This window comes from Podarcis tiliguerta (assembly GCF_965153285.1).
Source record: "Podarcis tiliguerta genome assembly, chromosome: 1".
In the NCBI taxonomy this organism is placed as follows: Eukaryota; Metazoa; Chordata; class Lepidosauria; order Squamata; family Lacertidae; genus Podarcis; species Podarcis tiliguerta.
This window is the reverse complement of record NC_139534.1, coordinates 20280887-20304200: the sequence shown is the minus strand read 5'-3', so window position 1 is coordinate 20304200 and position 23314 is coordinate 20280887. Positions and strand designations below refer to the sequence as shown.

General features: G+C 45.0%; 1 protein-coding gene across 1 annotated transcript; it reads right to left on the bottom strand.

Moving 5' to 3' along the window:
* Positions 1 to 254: 254 nt before the first annotated feature.
* GORASP2 (golgi reassembly stacking protein 2) lies at positions 255 to 22234 on the bottom strand. The gene is made up of 10 exons (XM_083411425.1): positions 21828 to 22234; positions 14085 to 14165; positions 11829 to 12032; positions 10436 to 10522; positions 9927 to 10057; positions 8118 to 8250; positions 7279 to 7399; positions 6662 to 6739; positions 4814 to 4924; positions 255 to 1380 (listed from the first exon to the last, which is right to left on the bottom strand). The coding sequence occupies exons 1-10, from the start codon at positions 21888 to 21890 to the stop codon at positions 1013 to 1015; spliced, it is 1377 nt and encodes a 458-aa protein (XP_083267551.1). The 5' UTR covers positions 21891 to 22234; the 3' UTR covers positions 255 to 1012.
* Positions 22235 to 23314: the final 1080 nt, after the last annotated feature.

The window sequence follows — 23314 nt, the reverse complement described above, 5'->3', positions numbered from 1 at the left end:
AAGCGGAGGTATTTATTGCCTAGAAATCAATTTAAGGTGGACATCCTACAAATACTTACTTAGGAGCATGGCTCGCTGAAATGGTGGTAGGCTTGGACTTTGCAAATCAGTCATTGGGCTTTAAAGAGAACAGATTCTCCATCTTCTGGACCCGAGTCCAAGTTAAATCCAGCTATAGTGAAATGTTTCTTCACCCCCAAAGATACAGTTTGCCGATGTCCTAATGTAATAAAAGGTCTCGTCGTGTCAAAAGATAAAATTCTCAGAATTTATTGCCATTATGTAAGCTCTCTCCATACAACTCTTTTTGTTTTTACAAAAGTGAAAGTTCCACCCCTCCTCCCTTTGAGCTATGTCCAATGTTAACGGGAGCATTTTCCTTCTGACTTCTTCAAAACGCCTCTCGACAGTGGGCTTTATAAAGCAAAGCAGCGGAGGTTAAGGGGTAAGGGCTGGCAGAAGCTCAACAGAAAGTCTGTGTACAGGCAGATTTAAAATGATGCTGAATTGACAAGTCGCACTCTGTGACATTTTTAATATAAACAGCTTTAGTTCGAAGGACTTTATAGAGCTAAAATGTACAACCTGGACAAAAGACCTCTGTGTCCTCTCGCAATTCTTGCAAAGTACAAGAATAATGGTTCTCAAATGCCACAAGCATGAACTGCTTCTTCCTTTTTACAGAAGCAAAACTTGGAGGCAGGAGGGAGAAGCAAGGAGGCCTACAGAATTCAGATTAGATTTTAAAAAAAATACCTCAATTTTTGGCAGTTGAGGTCTGCATATTATGCTACCTTGATATTTTTTTTGTTTTAAATATAAGCACTTCCTTCCCGTCTTCCCATCCCTACCACCAAGCTCCCTGTAAAAAACCCAGACCCTAAGGATATTTACAGGAAACCTAACTGCAAAATACAAACTAGCATGAAATTAATGGTAGTTTGCATTTCTTTTAATGTTTATCCCACAGCTGAATAAATACACCAAGCCTGATCCAACTAAACATCTGAAGTTATGATGATTCAGAAGCGGCTGCCTCCGTCACCAAGGATGCTGGTTTTTCATTGAATGTGGATGACCCATCGCCTCGGTCTTCGGGAGTGGACGCCTTGGCCGCAGGAGCACTGAGAGGAGGAGTGGTAGTAGTAGCCATCGTCGTTGCAGTAATAAGAGGAGGAGGTGTATCCAGGATAAATGTGGAGATTTGTTCCACGCCTACTGTAGTGCCCGGATTAACAGGTAAGCTCCCTATCTGAGGAGCGGAGGATAGTAGATCTGCAGGCCGGGTAGACACCTCAGTCACCATTGGAAACTGAGCGAGAAATTCTGGTGAGATTCCAGAAAGGTTTAGGGAAGGCAAGGAAGGAAGCGGGGGCAAACCTAAGAACGTGGAAAGGCAAAAAAACAGATCACAAACACACATTTTACACTAGGGTATTATATGCATATGCATTTCCTCCCTTAGCTTATGAAACAGATACAGTGGTACCTCAGGTTACAGACTCCGCTAACCCAGAAATAGTACCTCAGGTTAAGAACTCTGCTTCAGGATGAGAACAGAAATTGCACAGCGGCAGCGGGAGGCCCCATTAGCTAAAGTAGTACCTCAGGTTAAGAACAGTTTCAGGTTAAGAACGGACCTCCAGAACAAATTAAGTACAGTGGTACCTCGGGTTAAGTACTTAATTCGTTCCGGAGGTCCGTTCTTAACCTGAAACTGTTCTTAACCTGAAGCGCCACTTTAGTTAATGGGGCCTCCTGCTGCTGCCGCGCCACCGGAGCATGATTTCAGTTCTCATCCTGAAGCATATGTAACCTGAGGTACCACTGTATTCTAAATGGCAGAACATACCGTATTTTTCGCTCCATAGGACGCACATTTTCCCCTTCAAAAATGTGTGTGCGTCCTATGAAGCGAAGACGCCATAGCCCCGCGACGCTCTGCCGGCTGGAGAGGTGACGCGCAGCTATGGCAGGAACCTCTATAGCCGCACGTCACCTCTCCAGCTGGGAGAGCGTGTGTGGGGCTAAAGAAGCCATAGCCCCGCGACCCTCTCCCAGCTGGAGAAGTGACGTGCGACTATGGCAGCAGCCTCTCTGCTGCGCCTTTCCGCTGCTCTCTGACCTGCTCTTTGGGGCTGGTGGTGGGCTTCCCCCCGCCAGCCCCAAAGAGCAGGTTGAAAGGAACCTGAAGCCTGGAGAGTGAGAGGGGTTGGTGCGCACTGACCCCTCTCGCTCTCCAGGCTTCCAAGGTAGCTGCCTGAACGCACCTTAAAGGGCACCTTGTTTTAGAGCGGGAAAACAAGAGGGGGAAAATTCTCCCTCTCTCTGCGCAGCGCCTCCTGCCGCTTCGCTGAATGGGCGCTGGGCAGAGAGGGGGAGAATTTTTTTTTCTTGTTCTCCCCCCTCTAAAACAAGGTGCGTCCTATTGTCCGGTGCATGAATATTGCATGCCGAGAGCATTCAAAGCACTTTACATGTTAGTAGTAATTAGGCCTGGGCAATGTAATTGACACATCGCCCAAGGCCAGTTTGGGAGCCAGAGTGTGATGGTGCCTTCACCGGGTGTGTGTGTGTGCTTGCCTGCAACTCCCACTGGGTGCTGGCAGCAGAGGGACGCGCCTGCGCCCGGTGGGAGGAATCAGCAGCATGAATCCTGGCCGCTGCTCCCGCTGAGGCAGTTTTCCCTCGGCGCCTTGCAGCTTGTTCCTCCCTCTGCTTTTCAACACTGTGATGTTGGGCTGGTGGTACACTGCAATGCTGAAAAGCTGACATTGCCCAGCAATGTGGTATCATCCCCAATGTTGCAGAGAGGTGGCACATGGATGCCATGCACACAAGAAAAAACAGGCTTAATTGAGGCGACCTGCCAATGTGAAATTTTGGGGCGGGGTTCTTTTGCTTCACAGCTCGGTCCCCTAGCCCTTTTACTGAACTAGACATCTACCATCCTATACAGAGATGGTCATGTCTCTTAACCCCATGCTGCATAAACTGTAGTCGAAATCTGCCTCGTATGGAAGAGCAGCTTTTCCACCCGCACACAGATACTTTGTGTGAGAAGGCTTCAACTTTACGCCAAAGACATTCCTATACAGAAGATTTCACATTCCCTTTTGCGGCTCATGTGGTGCAAGTGAACGAACGACCATTAGCCCTCGTAAGTAGAGTAACATGCAAACAGTTTATCATTCCGTGTCCACAACTCTCCTTTTCACACAATGACTAGAAAGCAAGGCTGACTCTTTTTTCCCTGCTTCAGCACAATACAGAGTGCACAGGTCATACTCTGTTTCCAGTAAATGTGGCCTAACTGGTTATGATTCACAATACACAAGAGTGTCACACCTAGTCCAGTTCTAGAAGATTTTTTAAAAAAAAAAACTGTATGGTTGTTTTCTATCATTCCCCAGCCAGGCACCCCCAAACTCAGCCCTCCAGATGTTTTGGGACTGCAATTCCCTCCATCCCTGATGGAGGGAGATTAGCTAGGGATGATGGGAGTTGTAGTCCCAAACAGCTGAAGGGCCAAGTTTCGGGGTGCCTGCTATATGTCAACAGAAACTGTATTCAACTAAACATCAGTTTCTATTCTTTAAAATATGCTTCCTGAATGTGTTAGCCTTTTAATCAGTGCAATTCTTGCCTTCAATAATACGCTTATTGCACAGGGTGAGAATGATGAGTTTTGATCTTTCCTAGAGTCCAAATCCAACCCAAGTGGTCAATATTAACATTCACAAACATGTAAAGTCTGTATGCACTTTTTTGCTCCAGCTGTTTCCTCTCTCCCAAACCGCCATTTCAGAGCACTGCTATGTTCAGGGCTATGAATACTCTGCACACAAGGAAAGAAATCAAACAGCGATTTTAACCATTTTTCATTAATAGGTCCAGTTTTGCTAGAGGGTAATGTGGTGTCCAACCCACTGGTTGCTTTTTTTTTAAGCAACCCTGCTGTCTTTCTATGATTTTGGCAGGCATTGCCAGCACATTTTCAAACATATGTACTAGAAGCTTGAACTTTGTTTTAGAAAGGAAGTCTGAGGTTTTCAGGAAGCTGATCTCTGCACCTCATGCTGCATAAACTGTAGTCAGGACCGCCTCTCCTGGTATGCCCCGCAGAGGACCTTAAGGTCCATGAATAATCATAGTTTAGAGGTCCCGGGCCCTAAGGAGGTCAGATAATCCTCCACCAGGGCCAGGGCCTTCTCAGTGATGGCTCCGACCTGGTAGAATGCTCTGTCCCATGAGACCAGGGCCCTGCAGGATTTAACTTCCTTCTGCAGGGCCTGTAAAACAGAGCTATTCCGCCTGGCTTTCAATCTGAACCTGGCCTGATCTTTTGTTCCCCTTCCTTCCCTCCCCCTCCCCTTTTTGTGAAGATTGCCCGCTCTCGGATCCCACAGCTGGATCTCCCCTGGTCTCCTCGCTGGCCCAAATAGGACTAATTTAGCCAGCTAGCCCTGGTGATCAGCGAATGTTTATTGGATGGATTTCCTCCCCTAAATTGATTTTTGAATTCTGAATTATGCTGTTTTTTGTTGCATCAATTAAGTGTTTTAAATTTGCTGTTAGCTGCCTTGAGCCCGGTTTTCTGAACCGGGAAGGGCGGGGTATAAATAAAAATTTATTATTATTACTGTATTTTTTATCCTGCTTTTTCTGAACTCTTTGCAGAACTGTGGGCAGTCTTCCTACCAAATGTCACGACGCTATGCTCACTAGCTGCGCTGAAAGCACTGCATAACTGTATCGTACTTGTTAAGATTTGGTTTATCAAAAGCCAATAAACAAGTCTGCAGAAACTTACCAGGATGTCCTATGTCTGTTAATCCAGGACCAGGAATTAAGTGTGGGGCAGGTAAATTAAGGTTTGGGATATTACCCAGGTTGGGAAGTCCAGTGGGTAATGGCATCAGTCCTAAAAAAATGAATGGGGTAGGAGAAAGGGAAATGAGTAACCAGGTACAGTCTGGCCATTAAGATTTCAAAAACTTGACAAATCAGATTCAAGGCAGAGCAAAAACCCAAACTTTACGAGACTGAATTTACGTGTCCAAAAATCACTGGGTCAAAGGAAGCATGTTCAGTGCATACACTCTCAGCTGGATCAGGAACCACATGGATGAGATGGTAAAAATTTAGCTCAACAAAGATGACTGCTTCAAGGGATGAGTGTTTCTTTGAGGGGCTATACTAAGACCTCCCCACTGGTTCTTGTGAACAGGCAATTGGAGCTGTCGGAGTTGACATCCTCAACTATCTGATGGAGATGCACATAAAAAGCCAACGTGTATCTGTGCATCAGCTTAACAAGCAGTGTGCAAATCTGTCTACCACGGAAACAGCTGCATTCTGGGAAATTTTTTTGCTGGATGACTTCTGTGTGAATGTCATACATACTGTTTTAACTCATGTCGGGAAGGTACCGTATTTTTTGCTCTATAAGACTCACTTTTTCCCTCCTAAAATGTAAGGGGAAATGTGTGTGTGTGTTATGGAGCGAATGCAGGCTGCGCAGCTATCCCAGAAGCCAGAACAGCAAGAGGGATTGCTGCTTTCACTGTGCAGCGATCCCTCTTGCTGTTCTGGCTTCTGAGATTCAGAATATTTTTTTTCTTGTTTTCCTCCTCCAAAAACTACGTGTGTCTTGTGGTCTGGTGCGTCTTATAGAGCGAAAAATACGGTAGTTTCCTTTGTGGCTGTTGGAAAATTATGTGCATAGGCCAACAAAGAAATAAAGGGTTAATGGTGTACAAGCCACACAGTTTTGACTCCCAGCTAAAGCTTGATGGATGGCAATGTGGTCCGGGCCTTCTCCATAGCAACATTCCCCCCCCCGTGCAATTCCCTGTATTTTAGAGTTTTTAAACTACAGATATTATCTTTTTATGAATTCAGAAATTTAAACACATTGCAGCAGCACCAGGAACATTTCATTCAAAAGTCAGTTAAGTGTTCTTACAAGCCTCGCTTCACTGCAGACCCGTGTAAGACAGCAACTTTTAATTGGGCCTAAATGTTGGAGCAGCTAAAGCTTTTCCTCATCAGTCGGTAGGTGCCACTATTAAGTGGTGTGACTGTGTTTAAGGGTCTTCGTATTTTTACGGTTATTTTGGTTCTGGCATGTTGGTGATTATCAAATGAAAATATTTATTTTCCTATTTCCGAAAATCAAATCAAATATTACCATATTTATTAAAAACAGGCCCTTATTAAAATTATAATTTTGCATTTCCCAGCACCTCAAAAAGGTGCCTATAATGCGGCAATATGCAAATGCACATACATTTAATTAAAATCATATATTGGGTTACTGCTCTGATTTTTTAGAAATACTGTGCGCATCACCGACATTAAATTAGAATCAGTATACCTCTAGCCCATGTACGTGAAAACCCGTACATTTAAAACTGCAATTGTAGAGGAGAAGGAGATAATCTCAAATTTAACCACCTATATTTGCCAGTTAGAGAACTGGCAGAATTAGTGACTGCATTACACTTGCGGTTTGAAGTTCTAGTACAGCCTCTGCCTACCTGCAGTGGACAATTTCCATCAGGTTGGAGAAGGTTGTATTAATGGACCGAACAAGGAAAAACCCACGCACTTGCGCCTCTTGAAAAGACTGCTTCATTTTCATTGTGTTACCACTTACCTGGCAAAGTTACTGCTGGGTTAACTGGAGGAAGAGTCTGACTTGACTGGGGAGGCAATAATGGTACCGTAGGAACACCTAAAGGGAAAAAAAGAGGCCAACTTTCATTTCAGATGCCACCTAGATTATACCAGACAAAACTATTTGTCTATCCAGCCTTGAATCATCTGCTTCAGAACTCTCCGGCGTTACAAGCAAAGGACTTTCCTATCACCTACATCAGGCATAGGCAAACTCCAGCCCTCCAGATGTTTGGGACTACAATTCCCATCATCCCTAGCTCACAGGACCAGTGGTCAGGGATGATGGGAATTGTAGTCCCAAACATCTGGAGGGCTGGAGTTTGCCTATGCCTGACCTACATGATTTCTGCACATTGCTCCCTGTTCTTTCACTGAATTCCACCTACGGGAATCAGGATCCCACCTTTCGTGAAGAACAGTTCCATTCCGCAGCCCCGGGAATGTCCCACTTTGCAATGTCTTGGCACAAAGGTTCGCGGGGTCTTGGGTCGTTGCTTTTTACCCCACGGATCTTGAGTAATTGGAACAATAAACTAAGCTCATCTCTGCTTGCTCTTTCATTCGGAAATATCCCAATGACATAAAAAGACAAACCTGTATTGAGCACGTTAGGGATGGCAGGAGTTGAGCTAATGGAAAGCCCAGCCAGTGCCTGTTCGGTTCCTGTGGTTCCAGGTGGTAATGAAGGTGGAGGGTTCACCGAAGACAGCTGAACCTTATTAAAAATGAACAAAAGATGCCATGTTGTAGAATTCATAGAATCATAGAGTTGGAATAGACCACAAGGGCCATCGCGTCCAACCCCCTGCCAAACAGGAAACACCATCAGAGCACTCCTGACATATGGTTGTCAAGCCTCTGCTTAAAGACCTCCAAAGAAGGAGACTCCACCACACTCCTTGGCAGCAAATTCCACTGTCAAACAGCTCTTACTGTCAGGAAGTTCTTCCTAATGTTTAGGTGGAATCTTCTTTCTTGTAGTTTGGATTCATTGCTCCGTGTCCGCTTCTCTGGAGCAGCAGAAAACAACCTTTCTCCCTCCTCTATGTGACATCCTTTTATATATTTGAACATGGCTATCATATCACCCCTTAACCTCCTTTTCTCCAGGCTAAACATGCCCAGCTCCCTTAACCGTTCCTCATAAGGCATCGTTTCCAGGCCTTTGACCATTTTGGTTGCCCTCCTCTGGACACGTTCCAGTTTGTCAGTTTGCTGCTTTAGTGGGATTCCCAAGAGCATAAAACTCTCAGTAAGGATTCAGCTTCAAGAGAGCAATAGCAAATGTATGGTATATACTTGGAAAGGGACATGCAATTGTGTCTCTGCAGTATCAAATAGTTTTACACTGCTCCTGCAGGGATGGAAATCTGACACATCTGTTAAGGACTGGAGAGCAAGTTACAAAAATAAAATAAATCGCTGCAACTCACTTCTGTAAAGCCATCTTTGAGTGGGGTAATAGGTGAACTAGACAACTGTCCTGGAAGAGAAATCTTCTTTCCCTCTTCAAAAGGGCGCGTCGGTATTCGATGCAAGTAACCATACCCAATGCCACAACCGAGGCTTTTAAAATAGAAACATATACGGTATTAGAAAGTACAAAACAAGGAGTTTTATCCTGGGTCCTTTACCAAAGAGTTGCTGCTTTGGAAATATACATGGTGCTTTGTCGGGATTCAACTCTAAGTAGATCTAGTTCATCTATGAAGCTAGTGCACGATGTATGTTTGCCACTGCAAGCCATAGCTAATTCAGTGGTTGCTGCTCCAAGCCAAGTTCTCAAAGAGACATATAAAAGACAAGATGGTCAAACAATAGGAAAAACAACTGTTAACACTAAAAAGAATGACTAGGGTCAACTGAATGTCTGGATGTAAAGCAGCTCTTGACCTGAGCTAGGAGCCAGATGAACAGTCTTCTATAGACAAGGCCTTCTCAGTGGTGACACCCCATCTCTTCTCATTGCTTGCCTAATCTCAAATGACACGGGGAATCTGAAGGAGGACCTCTGATGCAAATCTGTAATGCATGGGTAGCTTCTTGTGGAAGAAAGCAGTTACTGAGGTCTGCAAGCTATGTATTCAATGATTAACTGAGAGACAAGATTATTGAAATGAAGCACATGCACACACCCATTACAGTGGTACCTCTAGTCACGAACTTAATTCGTTCTGGAGGTCCATTCTTAACCTGAAACTGTTCTTAACTAGAGGCGTGCTTTCGCTAATGGGGCCTCTTGCTGCCGCTGTGCCGCCGGCACATGATTTCCATTCTCAACCTGGGGCAAAGTTCTCAACTTGAGGTAACTCTTCCAGGTTAGTGGAGTTTGTAACCTGAGGCGTTTGCGACTCAAGGTACCACTGTATATGAAATGCTGTTGTACAATTAAAAAGGGACCCCTGACCATTAGGTCCAGTCGTGACCGACTCTGGGGTTGCAGCGCTCATCTCGCTTTATTGGCCAAGGAAGCCGGCGTACAGCTTCCAGGTCATGTGGCCAGCATGACTAAGCCACTTCTGGCGAACCAGAGCAATGCACGGAGACAACGTTTACCTTCCCGCCGGAGCGGTACCTATTTATCTACTTGCACTTTGACGTGCTTTCGAACTGCTAGGTTGGCAGGAACTGGGACCGAGCAATGGGAACTCACCCTGTTGCAGGGATTCAAACCGCCGACCTTCTGATCGGCAAGTCCTAGGCTCTGTGGTTTAACCCACAGTGCAACCTGCGTCCCGTTGTACATTTACAAGAGTTATAAATCACTCTCCCATTTCGTCTCCGTTTGGCCCAATATACAATCCCCTTTCCAAGTTAGATATCCTAGAGAATCCGGATCAAGACATTGCATGCTAACTCTTAACCCAATATGCTGGGGGGGGGGGGGAATCCCTATTATTTCATTATCTTCAATGTACGTGAAATATGTGTTAGTAAGTGTTTAATAAATGAGAACATGGAAGGGTTTGGGTATCCCCTCAATCACTCATGTTTCTACACATTAATCCAGGGAGAAATTCTGGAGCATATGAGAAATTTTGCTATGCAGCAGATTTGTGCACCTGCTCTTTCCTCCCACAATTGCCATGGCACACCTTGGTCTATATACAGACAGCTGTGGGAAAAAGGTGTTGGGAGCCTCATCGCTCTGCCACCTCAAGGAAAGGACAGGACTGCGCACCTAGGCAACAAGTGTTCACTTAACGTGAAAACAATATTATTTTTCTATTGAGTCAGCTTACCTTCCTTCTCCACCCCAGGCTGAGTTAGGGGTAATGACCACTTCCCGACAATTATCAGTGTCTGTGTTGTATACGTAAAGTTTTAATGGTTTGCCTTCATGAGTTTCGATAAGGGAGAATAAATCCTCGGACTGGAAGGAGAGAAAAAAAGCACAGTTACTTTTCTTTGACACAAGCTAGTGCCCTCAATATCTTAGGTCTACTACGGCCCTTCTAAACCCACTAAGCAATGCTCTAGATTCCGAAGTTGAGAACTGAGCCTGCCGCTTATGCAGAAATAGAGACTGGAATGTTGCAAAGCCACAAAATGAATCTCCTCGGGAGTTTGCGCTAGCTCCACACAATTACAGGGAAAGAGCAAATTTCGAACTCCCAAGTTATTTACGTCTACTGAAAGGGAAAGATCTGCACTGCAGGACACAAGGCAATGCTGAAACCATTCTCAGAACGACTTTTGAGTTAAAAATAGCCCCCGCCCTGGTTCTTTAATAAATGAAATATGTACTTACCTCATTCATGACAGTATCTGCACCAATGATGTAGTCACTATGAGGTCTGAGACCTGCAAGAGCAGCAGGTGAGTTGGATTCAACTTCCTGGTTTCAAGACATAAAATTGAGAGAAGCAGAAGAAGTTAAAACTAAAGTCAGAAAAGTTACAGGAGGCACCACAAATCTTTGGCTAAAAAACAAGAAAACCGAAACTTCAGACTGATTATTGGGGGGGGGGGGGTGTCCTCCCTTCTCCCTTCAAACTCCCTGGGCAACCTCTGGCTGGCAAGTTAATGGTGCTCTTCAGTTCATGCAAAGGTGTGGGGGAAATCCCTCTGTTTGAAATGTATTTTACTAAAACTGTATCCTAGACCTGCTCTGGGCACTGATCTGTTGCCACTGCTCGCCCAATTATCCAACAAGATTTACTACACTGTCCTTAGCAATAACGAGAAAAATGGGCACATGCAGGGTATAAAAAGCTGCCCCAATATATAGAACCGTGACAGCAACTGAAAGCCGTATGCACATAGACCTCTGCATGTGGAACCACACATGGGCAGCACACTCCGTTTGCTGAAATGATGTACAATGGTACCTCGGGTTAAGTACTTAATTCATTCCGGAGGTCCGTTCTTAACCTGAAACTGTTCTTAACCTGAAGCACCACTTTAGCTAATGGGGCCTCCTGCTGCTGCCGCGCCGCCAGAGCACGATTTCTGTTCTCATCCTGAAGCAAAGTTCTTAACCTGAAGCACTATTTCTGGGTTAGCGGAGTCTGTAACCTGAAGTGTATGTAACCTGAAGCATATGTAACCCAAGGTACCACTGTATTGTTATTGGTTGCTTGCACACAGTCTTTGCCCACAAGAACTGCATATGGAAACCTCATTTCAGCTCAGATACCGTCTGCTTGACCTGGATGTGCATTAAACCGAAGGATGAAAATCCTACTGGCTTTGACGACCAATAATTTCACTCAGGGAAGAAATAATTCAAGGAAATGGGCCTAATTTAGAGAAAGCTGTTGCATGACACTCCAACTTCCTCTAGGACTTGTGCAAACTCCCTCTGGACTGCTCCAACAGCAATCCTACTCGCTATTAAAAACGTGTAAATCCCGTTAGAACTAGAAGCATCTGCGCACCCAGATTTGCAGGGAATTATGTTTGCAAGCAAAGCAAGCGCTCTGCAACTGAGCCACAGAGAGAGCCAGGGTTCAATAGTAAAGCACACACATCCTTTTACATGCCAAGGGTCACGGGTTCAAGCCCTGGCCTCTCCAGGTCGGACCGGGAGAGACTCCCTGCAGAGCTGCTACCAGCAGACAATATTGAGCCAAGAATGTCCTCTTGCCTGACTTTCTCTATGGCAGCATCATGTAGAAAAGCATCTACCTGCTTCTACTTACCAGCACATGCCACACATTCTCGTTGGCCCCGTCAAAGCTGCAGAAACGAATGCTGACTCCCAGTAGGCCTTGCCCACCCCAGAGGTTGCTGGGAGTTACCGATGTCTCTCTGAGCTCCAGGGTTTTGCTGCTGTATACGAGCATCTTCACGGGCTTCTCCACATTCGCTTTCAGCAGATCCTTGAGCGTGTCATTGTCTTTGTTCTAGAAAAGGCATAGAGGTATCATTTTCAGAGTTCCTTTGCAATTACATTCTTCGCTGTAGCGGCATATAAGCACTTCAAAGTTTCAGATTGGAAAATTATAGAGCGAAAAAATGATTTTTTAAAAAACACATTCAGCTACTGGAATCCTTGCTCATGACAGCAATGTGGAGTCTAGCTCAATGCCATGAAAAATGATGGGACATCTGTGCAACTGGGGAACTCTGTGGCACGGCAAGAAACAAGGCTAGGAGCCACAAGCATGCCACGTACCCCACCCCAAGTTCCCAGCGCATAAGGTTCTAGTGGCAGAAGTATTAAGTTCCCGCGTTTTAAGAACTCAGTCCTCTAATTAAAAGGCTTCTTCTTGGACTGCAATCAGTCCCCTTAACGTTTTGTCAATTCAAATTCTCAAGTTCATGCTCTGAGCTTGAATGAGGCAGATCGCCACAAAAGTTGTACTCTGGCAACAAAAATATTGGGTTGGATCTAGACTAAATTAGATGGGAGTCCCATTGGCTTCGAAAGGACAAGCCATGATTCCAGCTGCAATGATTTCAAAGGGATTTAAGTGCAGCTAAGTGTGAAGCCAATCAATTCTCTCAGTTTTGAAGACAGCTATTGCAGTCATACCTCGGGTTACAGATGCTTCAGGTTGCGTTTTTTCGGGTTGTGGACCAACGAAACCCGGAAGTACCGGAATGGGTTACTTCCGGGTTTCGGCGGTCGCGCATGCACAGAAGCGCCAAATTGCAACCCGCGCATGCGCAGACACGCCACTGAGGGTTGCGAACGTGCATCCTGTACGGATCACGCTCGCAACCCAAGTATCCACTGTATTGGATTTGTATGCTTTGTTATGCTGTACATTAAAGACATAATATAATATGTGGAAAGAAGTCCTATTGAATATTTGGTGCCATTGAAAAAATACCTCACTTAACATTCCTGGAAGGGGGATGAAGCAGTAATACTGGTAATTGTTGCAAAGTAAGTAAGATAACTGGGACGCGGGTGGCGCTGTGGGCAAAAGCCTCAGCGCCTAGGGCTTGTCGATTGCATGGTCGGCGGTTCGAATCCCCGCGGCGGGGTGCGCTCCCGTCGTTCGGTCCCAGCTCCTGCCCACCTAGCAGTTCGAAAGCACTCCCGGGTGTAAGTAGATAAATAGGGACCGCTTACTAGCGGGAAAGTAAACGGCGTTTCCGTGTGCGGCTCTGGTGAGCCAGAGCAGCATGTCATGCTGGCCACGTGACCCGGAAGTGTCTCTTGAGTGAGATGGGCACACAACCCTAGAGGGGTACCTTTACCTTTAAGTAAGATATCACAAGTTCTTCGTCCATATCTGTTGTACCTGCACAAATTCTTCGCTGCTAATTATTCCCAATATCCTTCATTTCAGCTTCCCTGCTTCTTCCTGCAACTTTCACTGATATAGTGAAAATGAAACTGGGATACTTCAGTTCTGCTTGTCTCTTCCTCTCCAGAAGGCATATGGAAAAAATCCAGACAGAACCACTGTCTTTCAGTCAGACACCCCAACTTTGTTCTAATACAGGCTTCCTCAAACTCGGCCCTCCAGATGTTTTGAGACTACAATTCCCATCATCCCTGACCACTGGGTCCTGGGAGCTAGGGATCATGCGAGTTGTAGATCAAAAACACCTGGAGGGCCGCGTTTGAGAAAGCCTGTTCTAATATAATCATACGAAAGGTTCCAGGGCAGGAGCATAGGAAGCAAAAATATCTTCTTTCATCAATGACCCATTGTTATGGATTTATGCCTGGAGTGATGCACTTCTGTTGGCTACTCCAATTCGAAAGCCATGGAGAGCCTAAAATAGCTAACATAATTTGAACCTCACTCAAAAATACTTTTAAGGTGGATCACGGCCTTCTTTTTTTATTGTAAGGAGTTCTCCCTGGACTAAATCCAGCAAAAAACATAATATATATATTATCAGGTTGTAAAGTTAAGAGAATTGATTTCTGGTTCTCAGATACGCACCCTACAAGCCTAAAACCCACGGCAACTTTAATTCAGGAATTAACTTACCAGCCTCGAACCATTAATTGAAACAATGAAATCAAAGAATGGCTCCAGTCCAGCTCTATGTCCTGGTGAATTTTCTTGCACCTGCAAAAACAAACATTACAAGAAAAATTAGGAAGTCAATTCAATGGGTTTGAGAGCCAGTGGAAAAAGCCTGAAATTTCCAGCCAGGGACCCCATAAGGCAGTCACTAGATCGCTGGAAAAACCACCAATAAGGTTACTACAGATGTAAATGCCCACCACTCTTTCTCATGTCAAACCCTTCTTCCCAGGCATCCACTATGAAAGGATACTTCACCTCAACAGAGGAGGCAGCAAGAAATCCAACCTCTATTGTTTGTTAGAAAGTATGGCTGACTACCAAGCCCGGCCAAAATGTACGGTTCTCTATTCTCAAGCCACCAATGTCACAGCGACCTTCGTAAATCCAGAATTGGAGATGGCAGCTCAAGGATATTGGCAGTCTTTGAAAACCAGCTCTAATTAACTTTTAAAGAAACGTGGCCTGTGCCGTGCCTCTTCTGTCATCAGGCCCTGACAAAATGTTACAGTACTGTAAATTAAAGTAGTGCAAACAAAATACACAAGACTGTTGGTATTTTGTGTGCCACACTACAAACTGTAGAATCTATTACATCCTACAGAATCTTTTAAAAATAAAGAACAAGCTTCCTTCATCTGAATAGCTGTTCGTCGCATAGGAAGGCTATCTCAATAGGATCAGGAAGTAGGAAAATTAAAAGCAAAGATGGACCCAAATAATTCATTTTGCCAACCCACCGTGTATGCAGGAATGACAGGACAAGGCTGGCTTGCATGTTAGTCTATTCTAGGTAGATTATTTTTAAATCTCACAATTCAGTGAAGCAGTTAAGGGACAAGACTAGCAAAATACTGACCTTAATTAAGACGGAGCAAAGTGTTGCCCAGAGAACATTTTCAATTACAAAAACAAAGGGATCTAATAGGGTTAGCAAAATGTTCCCTGAAAAATGGACAAAAGCTTACTTTCAAAGTGTTGGTGCTGACCTTGAAAGCCCTAAACGGCCTCGGCCCAGTATACCTGAAGGTGCGGCTTCACCCCCATCGTTCAGCCCAGACACTGAGGTCCTGCGCCGAGGGCCTTCTGGCAGTTCCCTCGCTGCGAGAAGCCAAGTTACAGGGAACCAGGCAGAGGGCCTTCTCGGTAGTGGCACCCGCCCTGTGAAACACCCTCCCATCAGATGTCAAGGAAATAAGCAACTACAGTGGTACCTCGGGTTACAGACACTTCAGGTTAGAGACGCTTCAGGTTACAGACTCCGCTAACCCAGAAATAGTACCGCAGGTTAAGAATTTTGCTTCAGGATGACAACAGAAATTGGGCGGCGGCGGCGCGAAACCCCATTAGCTAAAGTGGTGCTTCAGGTTAAGAACAGTTTCAGGTTAAGAACGGACCTCCAGAATGAATTATGTTCTTAACCCGAGGTACCACTGTATCTGACTTTTAGAAGACACCTAAAGGCCTGTTTAGGAAGTTTTTAATGTGTGATCTTTTATCGCTTTTATTATTATTAATATTCTGTTGGGAGCCGCCCAGAGTGCTTTGGGAAACCCAGCCAGATGGGTAGGGTATAAATAACATCATCATCATCATCATCATCATTATTATTATTTCTTTGCTGGTTTACTTGCTATTACTCAAAAGTAGCTTCATTAACACTGGCTGCATGATGATATTCCCCAACCACTAGGAAGTCTGCTTGGGGTTTTGAAATTTCTCCAGCTATTTCTGACATACTTTCAAGCCTATCTTCACAACGAATTCTGTTAGGACTGACAAATTGCTAAAGTGGATTTATTTACATATCTGTCTTAAAGATGTTTTCTTAAGAGGCAGATCTATTACTTTCAATGCAACTGTGTTAGAGCTTTAGGGTTTTTAACTGCTATGCATCTAGAATGTGAGAATTTGGAGTTCAGTTCAAGCTACTCATGTTACCACCTTCAAAAAGCTTTTAAAATGAATTTTCCAGAACATCTATCAGCTGCAAATTGCTGAAGAGAGATTTTTTTTTTGTAGTGCAGAGGAAGCTTAGTGTAATAAAATGTTTCAACAAAATATCTGCAGTAAAGGCAATTCTTCAGTTAGTACCATGGAAATTGATTGTCAGATTGCTTTAAAAATATATTAAAATATTATACGATTCCAATGAACACTTTCAGAAACTATCTATTTTTTTTAGGAGAAAAGGCTTTGTAAGTGAATTGACCCAATGGTTACAAGAAAATAAATCACCTATACTGAGCAGTGATCCCCCGCCCCACCAGTACAGCTAGTCAATTGTTTTAGCTTATTTTATAACCATTCCTTTCTAGACCAGTTGTTAACAGAAGAGCTGATGAAAAAGCAAAAAAACAAACCAACACAAAAACTTGCATTAATGTCCTTCTTCTAAACCTCTTCAGCATAAAATTACTTTACATGCAAGAAACCTGAAGCCGTTATTTTTCCCTACTGTTAAGTAATATTGCAAAATCAATATAGAATATACACATCACTTTTTAACTACCACAAGTAGGTCTTATGAGGACCTCTGGTTGCTTCACTATTCCATTTGCAAAGTGCAGATATGCATATATTTCAATACTGTACAAGACTGTATATGCAGGAATTAAATATCGCATACAAGCTAAATATTCTGCAACGACTTCTTCCAGTTCCTCCCAAGTTTAACAAGTTTTATTCCTAGCTTGCCAAATAAAAACTTGTTTTAAGTTCAGGCTTTGGTGGACCTCCAGAGAAAAGCATCCATGGTAGAACATACACATGCTCTCTCTGAAAATCAGCTCCTTGCTCAGATGGAAGCTGGTACACATTCTGCAAGGATGGATGGAACAACCTTCCAAACAGCTGACCCCAGTTATACCTATTTTAGATGTCTATGGGACAAAAAGTGGAAAATCACTCACTAAACAGGACGGGCAAAGAGTAAAAAGGTAAAGGATGCCTGACAGTTAAGTCCAGTCATGAATGACTCTGGGGTTGCGGCGCTCATCTCACTTTACTGGCCGAGGGAGCCGACGTTTGTCCAGAGACAGTTTTTCCGGATCATGTGGCCAGCATGACTAAGCTGCTTCTGGCAAAACCAGAGCAGCGCACGAAAACGGCGTTTACCTTCCCGCTGGAGCGGTACCTATTTATCTACTTGCACTCTGATGTGCTTTCGAACTGCTAAGTTGGCAGGAGCAGGGACCGAGCAACGGGAGCTCACCCTGTCATGGGGATTTGAACCACCGATCTTCTGACTGGCAAGCCCTAGGCTCAGTGGTTTAGACCATGGCGCCACCCGCATCCTGGTACTCCTGGTTAATGCCATGACTGAGATTCCAGAGCAACTGAGCTGTGAGCTCAGTCTGATATGACAAGAGTAAGAACTGCTGAACTCCATCCATCCACTTTACAGTCACATTTCCTTTTAACAGTGCCACTGCAAGAAATGAAGCCTCTCCAAAGAGCTGAGCTGGGGGTACCATATTAATGCCATATTAATCCATAACTTCACTCAGCAGCTTCACAAACATGAAACAGTAAAGGATTAGCCTCCTCTTTCTGTCCTGACCATGTCTTATAGCTGATTCCCAGGCACTAACTGGAACCTCACTGCCAAGTATGAACCTCACTTGTTTCAGCAGAAGCAAACATTGCCTTCCAGGTCCTACTGTGTTGTTAATGTTTCAGTCTATGAAACTTTGGTAATGTCTATTCAGTTACTGCCAATTTCTAAGCAAAAGCACTCCAGATCTGGAGCTGGAAAGCAGCAGTTGGGAGAACGTCCAACCTCTTAATTTCAGGGAGATGCTGACAATCGAGAGCACCTTGCAGCTTTCCTGCAACACACCTCTTCGTACTGGTGTATGAGTGCTGCAACCCCATAGTTGCTTTTGACTGGACTTAACTGTCCAGGGGTCCTTTACCTTTTACCATATTGTAGAAATACAGTGGTGCCCCACAAGACGAATGCCTCGCAAGACGGAAAACCCGCTAGACGAAAGGGTTTTCCGTTTTCCAATGCACTTTGCAGGACGAATTTCTCTATGGGCTTGCTTCGCAAAACGAAAATGTCTTGCGATTCTTGCAATTTTTTTTCGCTCCCCACCCCCTTTTTCTAAGGCACTAAGCTGCTAATAGCCTTTTAGCAGCTAATCCGCTAATCCCTTAAGCCTTTAATAGCCGCTAAACCGCTAATAGCGCTAATCCGCCAATAGGGTTGCTTCGCAAGACGAAAAAACCGCTAGACGAAGAGACTCGCGGAACGGATTCTTTTCGTCTTGCGAGGCACCACTGTATGTGCAACTAGCAGGGCTAAGAAGTTACTTCTGATAATTTCTGCGATAAAACACAAAATCAGTTTTGGTGTCTTAAAGAAAACAAGTAATGTGTTCAAGAACACATTCAATAATGTTCAGTAATGCATCAAGATTGCAGGCAAGAATTCACCTGATAAGTCCCCTCAGCAGAAGCCTTGAACAAGAACTTCCGTTTGCGCAATGGGGTTCTCCCCTCCCGGTTCCCACTGGCTTGGCAGATTTATGGGTCTGGATAACCCCTGGAACAGTGTGCAGGGGCAGGAGAGTTGTGGCAAGCAAAAATGCTTGCACCAATGAATAGTGCAATACTGAAATCCTCCCTTTCTCCTTGCCAGAGGGAAAATAATTAAAGAATGCTATCATCCGGAACAAAATGTAATATTTTAACAACATATGTCCATATGAAAGAAATCAGATGAACATCACCTTCAACAGTAACAATAACATTCCTCAAATTATTATGCATTATAAAGGATGAAATTAAATATAGAACTATAGCCATTAGCATCCGGCGTTAGGGCTAAAACAACACAATAAGATTACGTCTTGCTATCTCAAGGGCTCAGGGAAAATTATAAGAGACCCTTCTCACTTCATTCTAAGGAGGCCATGATATGCATTAGGTAGTAACCAAAGTGGCCTGCTCATGTCTCAAGCAAGGCTATGAACCTAGTCGTTCCCCATCCACTACACCACATTAGCTCACAAACACACTGTGAGCACCTACACATGCTGGGACAAGACGCCAGGTATTACTCTTCTACAGATTCTAGGTATTACTCTTCTACAAAACAGAACTTTACTATGTGAGCAAACTATTTTGGTGACTATCTACAGCACCATACAAGTCAGGCAAGAACATCTTGGTAGGGGAGATCACATCAGTAATTAAGAAGCAGCTTTCAAAATGTGACTCAATGAATGCTGAGCCATAATTTCTTTCAACAAAATGACAGGCCCTGAGATGCTGTAAACTGTCAAACAACTAAGCAAAGCAGGTAAACAGAAGCGCACATCCGAGTTGCTTGAATGCTTTATTTATGGTTTATTGATGCTGTTTTAAATTTTGTTTCTGCCTACATTTCAATAGTTACATTCCCTGTACCGCATATAGCTAACAAGGGACACGGATGGCACTGTGGTCTAAACACCTGAGCCTCTTGGGTCTGCCGATCGGAAGGCCAGCAGTTCAAATCTGTGGTACGGAGCGAGCTCCTGTGGCTCTGACCCAGCTTCTGCCAACCTAATAGTTCGAAAGCACACCCGTGCAAGTAGATAAATAGGTACCGCCGCGGCGGGAAGGTAAAAAGGGTTTCCGTGTGCTCTGGTTTTCATTACAGTGTTCTGTTGTGCTAGAAGCAGTTTAATCATGCTGGCCACATGACCCGGAAAGCTGTCTGTGGACAAACGCTGATTCCCTCAGCCTGAAAAGCAAGATGAGCGCTGCACTCTATGATCACATTTAACTGGATTTAACTGTCCAGGGGTCATTTACCTTTCCCATATAGCTAACAGCTATGGGTTTCTTCAGGTGGAAAGTGATTATTCCAAATATAAAAATAAATGAGTTTCTGCAGCACTGTGACATTCCTTTTCACACTTACAGCTTTTCTTCAAGACTCAGGACAATACAGTATCAAAGAGTCATTGGTCATATTTGAGTGTGCTTTGAAGCACCAAGGGTAAAATGCTATGAATACAGCACACCAACATTGCTATATAAATTATATTCATGTGCTACCAATTAACTTTTTCTGAGGGAATTGCTTTTAAGATAACTGGATTGTCCACAATCAACAATGTGGTTATGGCTTACCTGGTCTGCATTGGACTAGAACAATGAAGTAGCAAGGATCTTACAATAGATCCTTATCTCTCTTATACTTTCCACACAGTGAAAAATGAGTAACCGATATCTAGTAAAGTTATTCTTCTTGAGATGAAACACCTGATAAGTGAGCTCTACAAAGAAGCTTCAATGGAGTGAAAGTTCTGATACTGAAATCAGCCACTATTTCCAACTTCCGTAGTTAGCTTGAAGATAATGAACTAAAAACTGGACATTATATTTATCTTCAAATACACCGTTATTTGTGCAGGAAATAAGGCAAGATTTTCTATTATGAACAAATGCAATTTTAGAAATATAAAGATGCAACTACTCCATTATACTCATGAAAAGAACACTCATGATGTTCACAATGGAGAATTTGAGGTCTTCATATTAGTAAACAATTAAGAAAGGGAATTAACTTTTTAATCTTCAGTGATGAATATTCACTTGTATCACCTTAATGACTAACAAATCTACTATGGCATAAATGTCTGTGAACTACTGTATAGTCCACTTCATCAGATGCATTTTTTGAGTTACAGATATGGCTCCCGGCCTCTAGAGTGAGATGAGCGCACAACCCTAGAGTCTGTCAAGACTGGCCCGTACGGGCAGGGGTACCTTTACCTTTACCGTCTAAACATACCTCAAGCATATATATACACCTGAAACTCAGGATGACACTTTATGCAGCTAATGAAGTTGGCTGTAACCCAAAAATGATTCTTATATCATTTTTAAAAGTGTTAGTTGTTAAGGTGCCAAAATACCCTTTGTAGGTTTTTTGTTTTTTAACCCGAAACTGTTCTTAACCTGAAGCACCACTTTAGCTAATGGGGCCTCCCGCTGCCACCGTGCCACCACTGCGCAATTTCTGTTCTCATCCTGAGGCAAAGTTCTTAACCCAAGGTACTATTTCTGGGTTAGCGGAGTCTGTAACCTGAAGCGTCTGTAACCTGGAGCGTAACCCGAGGTACCACTGTAAACACAACAACAGCGACAAGGAGAAGGTTTCAACCCACCCCAACCCCCTTCTCTCCCCAGCAGCACGTACTCGACCACACAGCCCAACCAAAGTGGCCCTCTCTTCCAAGTCTAAAGGAAGGCAGCTGCCCCCCCCCCCAAAAAAAACCCACACCCTGTTCTGGAAAGGCAAAGTGGAGAAACGATCAGCTTTGCAGAGGGCCGGGCTGGTGCGGCGGTGGCGGGAAAGCCATTTTTGTTCCTCTGCCTGTCTAACCCCGGAGGGCACAAGGAGACGATCGGCTGTGGTGGCCACGATTCCTACACTGTAGAGGCGGTGGGGGGGGGACTAGATAGCCCTCGGATCCCCCTTTCCCAACTCTTACGGGTCTGTCCTACTTTATCCTCCTCTCTCGCCCCGTTCCCAGCCAGACAGACAAGCCGAAGCCCCCCCAATGTCTTCCTCCCGCGCGCATTCCCACGTACACGCCTCCCCCGCCCGCGCGCATTCCCACGTACACGCTTTCCCCGCGCGCATTCCCACGTACACGCCTTTTCTCTCCCCCCTCCCCTTGCACGCCCAGCGCCTTCTCTTACTCGCAGGACGTGGTAGCCCTCGGTGCCCCCGCCGGGGATCTCCACGCTCTGAGAGGAGCCCATGGCTCAGGCCCGGAGGACGCTGAGGAAGCGGCGGCGGCGGCTGGAGCGGGGAGGGGGCGGTTGTTCTCGGCACACACGCCCTCGCCCGGCTCCTCCTCCTCCTCCTCTTCGCCGCCACCGTCACAGTATTAAGGACGTGGCACTCCGTCGGGCCGGGGCCGCCGGGTGCGCAGTTGGCTGAGGGTGGGGGGAAGGAGAAAAAGGGCACACACCGCCGCCGCCGCTCCTGAGACAGCGCCACCTGCTGGGCCCCAGCGCGCTCTCTCTCTCACACACACACAGAGACACCTATGCACACCAGCAGGGAAGGAAGGAAGACGGCTCACCCGTCTCGCCCCCGCGGTTGCTTATGGGAAGTCAACCGGAAGAGGAATGAAATAAAAGGGGCCGTTTCTACGGCGCCCCGCGAGGGACGCAATTGTCGACAGCTACGTTGTCGCTTCGCTAGCCGGAAAGGGGTTCTTACCGTAAAACGCCGTGGAGCGGCGCGGTTACCGTAGTTACTGCTGCCTCCGCCGCTGTTGGCTAGGACTACTAATGGACCACAGCTAGGATCGCTTCTTTTTGATTATTCCCGTGATTTTTGTTTGGGGCTTTGTATGTGGGATTATTATTATTATTATTTGGATTTTCAGATTTTCCATAACGGAGCAAGGGACACGGATAAAGGGGGAAGAGAAGGGAAGAAACGTTGGTTACCCAAAGCAGGACAATGCATAACACCATTATTGCAAAATCAGGCAAAATCAAAGCTAAGAATAGAAAAGGAGAAATGGGGAGACGTGGTCAGGTAGGCGCGGGAAGGCTCTGGCAGGGACCGTATTATGCAAATCGCTCCATCCAGGGGTGCCAGACCCCAGAAAAGTAACTTTTTCATCCGCTGCAAGACAGGAAATCTACCAGACTCCTTCTGTAAATGCTGTTCGTGCCTTCCAGTGCTGTAAAAAGGGTTGCTTAGCCACCAATGAAGCGTGCAGGGTCTAGCCACGAGGTCCCTCCTTCGAGAACTTCACAAAGCTCACTTTAAGATCCCAATAAAAGCCATGTCACAGACCTGATAGTCATAAACCCAGTGTTAGAAATCTCCCAGGTGCATTTTGTGACCTGCGCAGGTCCAATTGCGACCAAGTGGAGATCTCTGGATGCCAGGCTGGCGACTGGGGAAAGCAAAACGTCACTTAGAGAAGGATTTGAAATAGGGTCATGGCATCTCCCGCATAAACTGCTTTGGGATTTGATCCTTAAAATAGAAAGCGGTATAGAAATGAAATGAATAATAATAATAATTCTACTAAAAATACACACACACGGCACCTAGGCAGTCCATTGTGGCAACCGTAACTAAGGTTTGGTGATTAGATTACCTTATTTTTTGCTCCATAAGACGCACTCCCCCCCCCTAAAAAGTAAGGGGAAATGTCTGT

What these genes read in the sequence shown, in the direction of transcription:
- GORASP2 (XM_083411425.1), bottom strand. Translation starts at nt 21,890, where the DNA reads ATGGGCTCCTCTCAGAGCGTGGAGATCCCCGGCGGGGGCACCGAGGGC. An exon ending in AGAATGTGTGGCATGTGCTG is followed by an intron (nt 10,523 to 11,828) that starts GTAAGTAGAAGC and finishes TCTTGAAACCAG; the next exon opens with GAAGTTGAATCCAACTCACC. An exon ending in CCCTAACGTGCTCAATACAG is followed by an intron (nt 6,740 to 7,278) that starts GTTTGTCTTTTT and finishes TTTTCCCTTTAG; the next exon opens with GTGTTCCTACGGTACCATTA.